The sequence below is a fragment of the Pelophylax lessonae genome, assembly GCF_965119305.1.
Source record: "Pelophylax lessonae genome assembly, chromosome: 5".
Taxonomy (NCBI): domain Eukaryota; kingdom Metazoa; phylum Chordata; class Amphibia; order Anura; family Ranidae; genus Pelophylax; species Pelophylax lessonae.
In genome coordinates, this window is record NC_138772.1 from 52,919,016 (window position 1) to 52,931,349 (window position 12,334).

The 12,334-nt window shown below is 43.5% G+C and overlaps 1 protein-coding gene across 1 annotated transcript in view; it reads right to left on the bottom strand.

The window, feature by feature from the left end:
* Window positions 1–12,334, bottom strand: part of VPS50 (VPS50 subunit of EARP/GARPII complex) — a 428,941-nt gene that overhangs the window by 19,592 nt on the left and 397,015 nt on the right. The window contains exons 22-23 of the mRNA XM_082258038.1: window positions 7,976–8,056; window positions 3,705–3,853 (exon numbers count right to left, since the gene is read on the bottom strand). Of these exons, the coding sequence (XP_082114164.1) occupies window positions 3,705–3,853; window positions 7,976–8,056 (230 nt within the window). The remainder of the gene's footprint in view (window positions 1–3,704; window positions 3,854–7,975; window positions 8,057–12,334) is intronic.

Here is a 12,334-nt window from a genome sequence, read left to right on the forward strand (position 1 = left end):
GCAGCACCAAATCGATGTACCATGCCCGGCGAAGCCAGTCCGGGGCCACTAAGATGACCGGAATCCCTTCTGCCTAGATCCTGCGTAGAAGTCTTGGCAGAAGCTTGAGAGGAGGGAAGGCATAAATCATACGATACTGACCCTACGGGGCCACCCGCACATCTGTGGGGTCCGCCAGCGGATCCTGTGACCGAGCCACAAACCTCTGCACCTTTCTGTTGAGCTGAGACACCAACAGATCCACCTTGGGAGGCCCCACCAGACACACAACTGATGAAACACCACCGGATGATAGGACCACTCCCCTTTGTCCAACGCCTGCCAGTTTTCCACCCCTGGAATTTGTACGGTGGAGAGAACTGGAACAAACTGTTCTGCCCCCCTTAGAATGCCGGCTACCTCCAGGGACGCCAGGACACTTCTTGTGCCCCCCTGGTGATTGACATTAGCCACGGCATGGTCCAATTGAATGTGCACTGGACATCCCTGAAGACGATCTGTTCAATGTTCCAGGCACAGTCTGATCGCTCAGAGTTCCGAGACACTGATCAGTAGTCTGGACTCTTCCAGTATCCAGATCCTCTGAGCTGAATTTTTGCAGAGGAGGCCTCCCCAGCCAGACAGGCTGGCATCCCTGGTGACCACTGTCAAAAACAAGGGGAGGAAGGATTTGCCCAGCCGAAGCGCCAGAGAACAAAACCCCCATATCAGGTACTCTTTCGTTCCCCGGCTCAGCCGGATCGCATTGTCCAGGGACTGCGGATTCTTGTCCCATGTGGCCAGAATCTCCCTAACAGGGACCTCGTATGTAACTGTGCAAACGGAACCACCTTGAAGGTAGACACCATCAGGCCCAGCACCCGGCATGCAAGTCTGGAAGGATGACCATCTGCTGGACAGCAGGAGATGAATTGTGGACAGAACCAGAGCAGACTTCTGACAATTCAGAATCCAGCCAAACTCCCTCAAAGTTTGTATGGTAATTTTCCAGTTTTCCATCAGAGCAGTAGGAAACTCCGCTCGCAGAAGGAGGTCCTCCAAGTAGCCCAGTACCGCAATCCCCCATTGGCGTAACAATGCTAGCAACAGGGCCAACACTTTCGTGAAGACCCAAGAAGCAGAGGCGAGACCAAAGGGTAATGCGACAAACTGATAATGCTCCTCTCCCCGGCAAGGCGGAGGAAGCGCTGGTGACTGACACATATTGGAATGTGAAGGTAAGCGTCCTTGATGTCGATGGAGGCAAGAAAATTCCTGATGCAAGGAGGGCCACCACCGTGCGAATGCACACTATTCTGAATTTCTGCACCCACACAAAGCAGTTCAGCACCTTGAGCTCCAGAATTGGATGCACCTTGCCTTCTTTCCTGGGAACTATAAACAGGTTTGAGTAAAAACCCCTAAAAAGTTCTGAAGTTCTGCCCTAAAAAGAGCCTGTAAGCGGACAAGGGTTAGTCGCACGTTGGAGGGAAGAACCTTACTAGAGGGTAAGAATGAAACCCGATCTTGTAGCCGGTCCGTATGACTTTGTGGACCCACTTGTCTTGTACCAGGGATGTCCACGGGTCAGGGAACCAGCGAAGACGCCCCCCCACCCCAGATACAGGTGAGGGCGCACCTTCCTGCTGAAGGGGCCTTGTCTGTGGGTCTGGAGAAGCCCGCTCTTGACTTGCCAGACCAAGTTCGCTTGGATCCCCCAAAGGGCTTTGATCCCTTGTCAGTCAAACTTGAGGAATGAAAAAACTTCTCATGAGACGAGGAGGAAGGCCCACATCTAGGACGAGGGTCCTTGCCCTTAGTAGCCTGAGGAAGAAAGGTACTCTTCCCCCCCTGTGAGACCTTTAATGATGTCATCCAGGGTAGCGCCAAATAGGCGAACTCCTTGAAAGGGAAGATCAGTCAGGCCTTTTTAGAAGTTTCGTCGGCAGACCAGCATTTGAGCCAAAAGACACGCCGAAGGACCACTGCTGAAACAGAGTCGAGCCACTAGGGGAGCCAAAACCAAAGAGGCATCACAGATAAACTGCAGCCCCTGGACCAGCTGGTCCGCCAGCTCAGCAAAGGCAGGGAGGGAGCTACTCTCCCTCCCGGTCACAACGCAAAAGCTTAGCCCATACGGTCAGAGTCTGCGACACCAGAGCAATGGTGAATATCGGCCCCAGTGCCGAACCAGACAGGGTGTACATTTTGCAGGCCACAGCCTCTGCCTTCCTGTCAGCCGGGGTCCTTAATGGCCGGGACTCAAACGGAATCATGGTTGCCTTGTTTAATCTGGAAACAGGAGGATCCACCACCGGTGGAACAGTCCACTTCTTAAGAAGGGACTCCTCATAGGGCTATCGCCTACCAACTCGCTTAGGAACACCAAGGAGATGCTTTGGTCGTCCCCACTCTTTAGTGACAATTCTGTCAAAATAGGAGGGGAAAGAGAAAACCTTTGCCGCACTGGATGGTTTGTGAGTGTCAAAGGGAACCTGCGCTTCTGTCGCAGTCATAGCTGTGTCCTCCATCTTTAAGTCTCAAGCACAGATACAATCAGTGCTTCCACCAGCGCCTTTTCGTGCGTGGTTGCAGAAGTGGAAGAATCCTCCTCACTATCTAAGGATTCCGGGTGCAAGGCCCAGGAGGGTGACCCATGTCAAATCAGAAGGAATCAGATTCAGGATCTGATGAGGCAGGGAAAGGCGGAAATGAATGGGTGGGACCTGGAGGGCCCCACAGCCTCAGAGGGGGGATGTGCTCCAAAGACTCCATGAGTCACCAGGGGGTCACGACAAAAAAAGTGTCCCTGCTGAGAGATAACGCCCACCGCTCTGGTAGCACCACCTGGTTGCCAGTCATAGAGCACCAATCGATCCTCAGCAGAGAGGGAGAGGATCCCACCAGACTTACCACCCCGCAGAAATCAGGCACCACAGGCACCAGGAGAATTTGCACTGCACGAGCGGCGATCAGAAAACGAAAGGATCCAGGAGTCAACACCAGGGGATGAGGTTATTTTTTTTTTTTTATCATGCATATATTTGTTTATATATTACTGTGGTTTAGAGCGAGTGTCTAAAGTTTTCTTTGCACTGTAATACTTTAAATCTCTTAATTAAAAGAATGCCAAAAAAAGTATATGCAGTTTGAAACATGATTTTATGTAACCCTCTTTATTAAACTGTTTTGAAAAAAATCTGTTTTATATGGATTTATCTGTGAACATATGGAATGCTTAGAAAGTCCCATCCAGAGTAAAGATTTTGCTAAGCTTTGTTAAGGGATGTTGGCATTCATGTGACGGGTGAAAGCACTTGGAAGAAATATTGTATTACCTACACACTGGCTTTCTATTTGCCAGTATCAGGGCAAAAGGATCGTACGTAAAAAGTAGCAGGGGCTGCTAATCCAAGCACCCTGATCTCAGCTCTATTCCTTGTAACTGACATTATGTCCTGGGGACTGGATATTGTGGATCATATGCGGACTGGGTTTTGTGGATCATATGCGGACTGGTTATTGTGGATCATATGTGGACTGGTTATTGTGGATCATATGCGGACTGTTTATTGTGGATCATATGTGGACTGGTTATTGTGGATCATATGTGGACTGGTTATTTTGGATCATATGTGCACACATACCGTTGACACTGGCTGACTGTAGGGTGTCACACCAGCTAAGGGTGGATGTACTCAGCAGGGTGTGTACTGTATACTCACAGGGACTCCGTAGCCACCACTCTTTGGGCGAGCCCATACAGAGTATTGCTAGACGTCAGAACCACTAGTTGGCTGAGATGTGGACTCGGTACTTTCTCTTTTCTTTCTTCCGATGGGGCCAGAGATCCAGCATTTTCCCCGGACACTTCCTGGAATTATAGAAAGCAGACACGACTAAGCTTTAGCTAGGAATTTACTGAAATATAGACTCCTGTCAAACATGAACACAAGAAGAGCATTTTTTTTTATTATCTTTAAATAGAATGAACTTTATACAAGAAATGTATTTTATGTCTTTCAAGTGTTAAGTCTTCCCATGTAATGACCGTTCCCAGTTCTAGCTGCACCCGGCACGGCAAGCCCCGATCAAAGATCAGGGCAATCGGAGCCAAAAAGGATGGTGTCTCTTGCCTCCTGAAATCCTGATCGCTCGGGACTACCTTGACTCCCTTTAGACATGTTGGCGGCCTATGTGGCATGATCTGACGGCATCTAGGATGCGCTACAGCCCTTGGCGCCTGCGTAATAAGGAATGGCTATGTCACGATCGCGTCACGCGGAGTCACGCATGCGTGACCTGTGATACAAGGCCGGGAAATGCTCCCAGGTTCTCATTCTTTCCATCCGAGGGAGAGGAAACACCCGGAGTTACGCTGCTGTATGTTCCTTCCAGTACCTGACTACATAAATGAGACCAATCAGTCTCCAACTTACACAACTACCACCAACTTTACTCACCTGAAATAAATTACCTTTTTTCACCAAACTCTTCAAATTGAAAACCTTTATTTATGTATTTTTAGTTATATTATTGATCCTTATTCTGGTGAAACCCATTTTACTAGTTGTTAATTTTTTGATTCATTCCAGTCACCAAGGTCCAGAACCTTGAGGGAACCTAGTTGGATCCTACCAACACGGCTAAAACGTTACTTGTTTAGCCTACAAGTAAATATATTCTTTATTCTACCACTCATTATTACTTTTAAATAAGCACAATTATTTTTTTTCAAAGCTATATTTATTCCTCCAATTTGGAGGTATAATAATAACCCATACCATATCACATCATTCTAGAAGCAGCACAGTTCCTGATACAACCTAGAAATCCGGTGGAAGGCACCCGTACATGGAACGGACAAAAAAGATGTATGTAACATATAAATATGGAACACATTGCATAATTCTAATTTGAGTTTGTGCAAGGGGTCTTATCTTTATTATTTGTTATTTAGAGAAATGGTGACATATCCTTGAAAAAGGCCTTATACGGCCGAAACGCGTAGGATAACCCATCTGACCTTTCCTCTGAATCAAGTTCCAAGACATATGGAACAACAGCGCTAAATATCCTTTCAAAAGTCACCCATTTTTCACCTGTCACTTAACTTCTAATACTTTCGCACTTCTGGCACAAATGGGGCTTCACCCATTCACTACAAACCTTGTATTATACTGTAACTATTAAAATAAATTGTTTTATATTATACTACTCCTCTTACTCTTGCCCATAAAGTCACAATTACTTGGTTTGAGCCACCAAAAACCTACATACAAAGAAGAGCATTCAAACTTCAAAGCTGATCTCTCTCTCACTCTGCTCTCTCACTATGCTAGCAGAACGTTCCTGGTTAGCAAATGAGCATTGCAAAACAACTGGCTGGCTCCTCTACCCATGCTTCATCTCCCTCTTTCAGTTTGAGCCGTACAAAGCATGGCAAGAGGCCGATATCAGTGCTGGGAAAGGAAGCCCTAGAAAGGATGTGCATGTTACTTGCTAATAATGTGCTCTTCCTACAGTAGACCTGCCTACAATCAGCGCCATTTAAACTGACAAGGGGCTGCAAGTGCATATTATATTTAAAGTGGTTGGAAACCACTTTAAAAGAAGGTGGTGGTGGGGGGGGGTACAGGAATTTTCACACACTGCACAGAATATAGCATGGATCTGAGTGTAATTTGAGCCCTGAGTGGATGGAACAGATCAATTGCCCCCCCCCCCCCCCCCCTTACACAGTGTTATTACGGGTAGGAAGGCGCCATCATTGTATAACAGAAGAATAGGTGTCACATTCCTAGCTGTGTTGTCTACAGAGGTGCATGAACCAGGATAGTGGCTGAACAAAATTCCAAATCATTTGGCAGAAAACGACAGCTAAAGCTGGCCATACATTAGATACATTTTCTTATTCAATTTCTTGTATGTTTACGTTAAACTATGAAGTGCAAGGGCCTGCTTGATATTAATTGAAAGTGTTTAGGTTTGACCTCATATTATATAGGGTTTTGGTAAATCTAAAGGAAAATTGTATAATGTATGGCCTGCCTTACATATATGCATAGAGTGCCTTGAAAAAGTATTCACACCCCTTAAAATGTTCCACATTTTGTCATGTTACAAACAAAAACGTAAATGTATTTTATTGGGATTTTATTTGATAGACCAACACAAAGTGGCACATAATTGTGAAGTTGAAGGAAAATGATGAATGGTTTTCAAAATATTTTTTTACAAATATGTGAAAAGTTTGGCTTACATTTATATTTAGCCCCCCTAAGTCAATACTTTGTAGAACCACCTTTCACTGCAATTACAGCTGCAAATCTTGTTGGGGATGTCTCTACCAGCTTTGCACATCTAGAGAGTGAAATGTTTGCCCATTCTTCTTTGCAAAATAGCTCAAGCTCTGTCAGATTGGATGGAGAGCGGCTGATCAGCAATTTCCAAGTCTTGCCACAGATTCTCAATTGGATTTAGGTCTGGACTTTGACTGGGCCATTCCAACACATTAATATATGCTTTGATCCAAACTGTTCCATTGTAGCTCTGGCTGTATGTTTGGGGGTGTTGTCTTGCTAGAAGGTGAACGTCGCTTTCAGTCTCAAGTCTTTTGTACACTCGAACAGGTTTTCTTCTAAGATTGCTCTCTATTTGGCTCCATCCATCTTCCCATCAACGCTGACCAGCTTCCATGTCCCTGCTGAAGAAAAGCATCCCCACAACATGATGCTGCTACCACTATGTTTCACGGTGGGGATGGTGTGTTCAGGGTGATGTGCAGTGTTTGTTTTCTTCCACACACAGCATTTTGCTTTTAGGCCAAAAGGTTAAATTTTGGTCTCATCTGACCAGAGCACCTTCTTCCACATGTTTGCTGTGTCCCCCACATAGCTTTGTAAATGGGAATTCTTATGGCTTTCTTTCTTCTTGTCACTCTTCCATAAAGGCCAGATTTGTGGAGTGCATGACTAATAGTTGAGCTGTGGATCTCTGCAGCTCCTCCAGAGTTACCATGAGCCTCTTGGCTGCTTCTCTGATGAATGCTCCCCTTGCCTAGCCTGTGAGTTTAGGTGGACGGCCATGTCCTGGTAGGTTTGCAGTTGGGCCATAGTTTGACCATTTTCAGATGATGGATTGATTAGTGCTCTGTGAGATGTTCAAACCTAGGGATATTTTTTTTTCATAACCTAACCCTGCTTTATACTTCTTCACAACTTTATCCCTGACCTGTTTGGTGTGTTCCTTGGCCTTCATGATGCGGTTGTTCACTAAGGTTCTCTAACAGACCTCTGAGGGCTTCACAGAACAGCTGTTTTTATACTAAGAATAAATTACACACAGATAGACTATAATTACTAATTAGGTGAATTCAGAAGGCAATTGGTTCCACTAGATTTTAGTTAGGGGTATCAGAGTAAAGGGGGCTGAATACAAATGCATGCCACACTTTTTAGATATTTATATTTGCCACTTTGTGTTGGTCTATCACATAAAATGCCAATAAAAATACATTTATGTTTTTGATTGTGCTATTACAAAATGTGGAACGTTTTAAGGGTATCAATACTTTTTCAAGGCACTGTATCAACTTAAATCACATCTGCACTCATGTGTTGAATAAAAAACATGCCACAAGGTAAGCATCTGTTAACATTAGTTAATGATTTCATGAATTTCTTCCTGCAAGCGTTCCGCACTTAAGCAGAGAACATCACACCACCTTCAAGCAATTCTCAATAATAAAAAAAAAAAGGCTTTTACGCTGAACCCTTCATTCTCTGGCTTTATATAAAGGTTTAGAGCAGTACTGCACAGTTTAAAATTATTATTAATAGATGTTGAGAGTGCTTCAGCCATAAGGAGATTGTTTTAAATACAGAAATGTCATAATTACATGGTATACAACATCAGGTATGGTCTTCTAGAAGGAAAACATCTGTGTGAAAAGAAACCAAAATGTACATTTTATACCCACTTGACAAAATCTTACCAAATCAATGAGGCTTTCTTGGATTCGGTTTAATGTTGTTCTGAGCCGACTGCTGCTCAGACCAAGCCCAGTGGATTCATACTGGAATAGAAGAGAAGAATATCAGGGCCATTTTTAGTGTTAAAATGAGAAATTTAGTCTAAATGTATTCCTTTCTATGATTTTTAATGGTACATCTATTTAGATCCGCACATATCCTCTAAGAATATTTTTGGTGTTTCTATTCACTGCAGATAAGTAGAGCAGATTTGCACATACATTGCTTAGGATGGCAACCCAACTCCAGTTTAAAAAAAAAAATTAACATATGAATTGCCCTGAAGGAGTGAAAATAAAATGGCAGATTTCGTGTCAAATACAGTGTTAATTTTGTCGTCGAAATGAACACAATTTTAGTCGACTAAAATAGGACTAAGGCTCGGTTCACATATATGCGATGCGGGAAGGCTGCGAATTCGCAGCCTGTTCCCGCATCGCACACGCACCCCCGGCAGTTCACACTGCCATATGCGATACGCTGGGGGTGTCAATGTAATCTTAACGACACCCCCAGTTTGATCGCATATCGCAGTGCGATCGTGCAGTTCGCACAGGATCGGATCGCACAAGTGTGAACCGCTGTGCGATCCGATCCTGATGCGGCAGCAAAAATGCCTCCTGTGCGTGTTTGCTGCGGGTGCGATGCGAATTTAGCCATACAAACTGTATGGCTATACTAGCACCGCACAGCTGATCGCATGTAATGTCGGAGCAGTGCGCTCCGACATTACATGCGAACCCCGCACACGCAGAAGTGTGAACCGGGGCTAAAACTAAAAATTCAGGTGACTAAAACAGGACTAAAACTAAAATAGCATTTTAGTCAAAAGACTATGACTAAAACTAAATTGAAATTTGATGTAAAAATTAACCACTTCAGCCCCGGAAGATTTTGTTGCTCAAGGACCAGGCCACTTTTTTCAACTTGGCACTGCGCGATTTTAACTGACAATTGCACGGTCATGCAAAGCTGTACCTAAACTTAATTTAGGTTTTTTTTTTCCCACAAACAGAGCTTTCTTTTGGTGGTATTTGATCACCTCTGCGTTTTTTTTTTTTTTTTGCGATATGAATAAAAAAAGAGCAAAAATTTGGCAAACAATTGAAATTGTTTACTTTGACTGATAAAAAATATCCAATATATTAAATTTTTGTCATATATTTAGGCTAAAATGTATTTCTTTAAATAGAGCTTTCTTTTGGTGGTATTTGATCACCTGTGCGATTTTTAATTTTTGAAAAAAAGAGCAACAATTTTGAAGAAAAAAAAAAAAAAACAATATTTTTCACATTCTGATATAGAACATTCCCCCCCCAAAAAAGTTAAAAAATCTAAATTTTTTAACATTTTAGGCCAAGTTGTTTTCTGCTACATATTTTTGGTAAAAAAAAATAGCAATAAGCGTATTTTGATTGGTTTGAGCAAAAGTTATCGTGTTTACTAACTACGGCAAAGATTTGCCATTTTTTTTTTTTTTTTACTAGTAATGGCGGCGATCTGCGATTTTTAGCGGGACTGCGACATTGCGGCAGAAAGATCGGTCCCCTAAATGACATTTTTGACACTTTTGGGGGGACCAGTGACATTACTACAGTAATCAGTGAAATAAATATTCACTGTTACTGTAATGACACTGGCAGGGAAGGGGTTCACACTGTTGGTGATCAAGGGGTTAAATGTATGCCTCATGCTTACTGACGTGTGTGGGGGGAGGGGGGTTCTGTGACACAGACAAAGATCGCAGGTTCAGCTATGCTGAATCCTGTGATCTCCTCCTGTCTGTCACAGAGAAGATCCGCCTGCTTTGATTACACAAGCGGGTGGATCTTCTCACACTTTCCCCGACAATCGAGGAAGTGAGGCGGCAATCGCCGCCTCTCCTCCCCCGGCCCGACTCCCGCTGTGTCAAAACACAGCAGGAGCGAGCCTCCGGCAGCTAGGAGTCCAGCGACGTAGGTCTACAACCCAGGGGAGCCGCTGTGCGACCCATCGCTGGAACCCTGCAGCCATATTTACCTATAGGCTTTATACATGAAAGTGACAGGTGAGAGACCAACCAAACTGTTAGGAGGCCCCCTCATGGTCCATCACCTGCACTGTTTGGAGGTACCCGGTAACGCCCATTTACACGTATACCTCGGATTTATTCATTGTCACCAGCACCCAGCATTTGGCTTAGCACAAAGCACCGTTATCACACCAAATCACAAGTGAAGAGACTCACGTTTACTTTCTTCATTCCCAAGATCCCTGCACTATGCACTTTACTTGAACCTATTTATCCACCACCACTGCCTTTATTTTGCAACAAGGCGTACTTACGATTATCACCTTTGGAATATGTGTATTTATGTACTTTTTCTCCAGCTAAAATTGTTTTTTGAAAACTTGTAAGTATCAGCACGGTCACTTTACACACGTACAGTATTTACCAGCACTAATATGTATATTATTTAATCTGTACCTTGTACCAGCGTTTTATCCGTTAGCACTAGGCACTTTGGGCAATCATAGCACTACACACTTTGTGTCCAACCAGTTTTTGGACTATCCATAGCACTTTATCTTTGCACTGCCATATTTATTGATTATTTATCGACATTTCAGTTGTATACCTTGTTTACCTGCATATGTATTTATGAGAAGGTCTGTATTTTATTTGTCTACATTGCCTTTCTGATCTATAGAGTTATTTATCTTTGATTGCTTTTGATTAGATATACCACTTATCACGCAAGAGGTAGCGCAGCACTACCCCACACCTACAAACTGCCATAAAATTGTCCTTAAAGTTTCACTAGACCCACAACATAAAAACTAATAATAAATGGTGTATTACATGCTATTCATACTCAGTCAGTCACTATGAGATTTGTTTTCTGCAAAAAATCTGGTTGATCTGGCTGCTCTCCATCTCCACCTTCTGTCCATGTCACCAATTCAGCTAGGGATTTTGCAGTTGTGGTGGCAACTCTGCCCATGTTCAGTTTTCAGTGAGTTTGTATTAATTTCCTCCCTATTACATCTGAGCAGCCCATGTGACTACAGAGTCACACATGTGGATGTATACACTCCATCCCCACTAGCCAGCTAAACACAATGGGGGCAGGATGTTACATGTAGATTGGTGCAGGCTTCACCTCCCTCTCATTCTAAGACACAGGCTGGAAGGGCGTGACATGGCCTGTGACTGGCAGAAATCTGCCAACACCATGTTATTGCCAAAAAATAATAAAGATTTGATTTCAAATATATATTTGTATGAGAACTTAAAACAGTTTATTGATATTATTTCTTTAAACGTGACCAGCAGCAGAGGACTAAAAGCGCCTTCTGCTTATGTTTCTCTGCAGACAGGCTGGGAAAGAGCAGGGTCGTGTAACAGCTGTATATCGATTAGGAAGAAGGTACTTACAGTGCCTTGCAAAAGTATTCGGCCCCCTTGAAGTTTGCGACCTTTTTCCACATTTCAGGCTTCAAACATAAAGATATAAAACTGTAATTTTTTGTGATGAATCAACAAGTGGGACACAATCATGAAGTGGAACGAAATTTATTGGATATTTCAAACTTTGTTAACAAATAAAAAACTGAAAAATTGGGCGTGCAAAATTATTCAGCCCCTTTACTTTCAGTGCAGCAAACTCTCTCCAGAAGTTCAGTGAGGATCTCTGAATGATCCAATGTTGACCTAAATGACTAATGATAAATAGAATCCACCTGTGTGTAATTAAGTCTCCGTATAAATGCACCTGCACTGTGATAGTCTCAGAGGTCCGTTTAAAGTGCAGAGAGCATCATGAAGAACAAGGAACACACCAGGCAGGTCCGAGATACTGTTGTGGAGAAGTTTAAAGCTGGATTTGGATACAAAAAGATTTCCCAAGCTTTAACCATCCCAAGGAGCACTGTGCAAGCGATATTATTGAAATGGAAGGAGTATCAGACCACTGCAAATCTACGAAGACCTGGCCGTCCCTCTAAACTTTCAGCTCATACAAGGAGAAGACTGATCAGAGATGCAGCCAAGAGGCCCATGATCACTCTGGATGAACTGCAGAGATCTACAGCTGAGGCGGGAGACTCTGTCCATAGGACAACAATCAGTCGTATACTGCACAAATCTGGCCTTTATGGAAGAGTGGCAAGAAGAAAGCCATTTCTTAAAGATATCCATAAAAAGTGTTGTTTAAAGTTTGCCACAAGCCACCTGGGAGACACCAAACATGTGGAAGAAGGTGCTCTGGTCAGATGAAACCAAAATCAAACTTTTTGGCAACAATGCAAAACGTTATGTTTGGCATAAAAGCAACACAGCT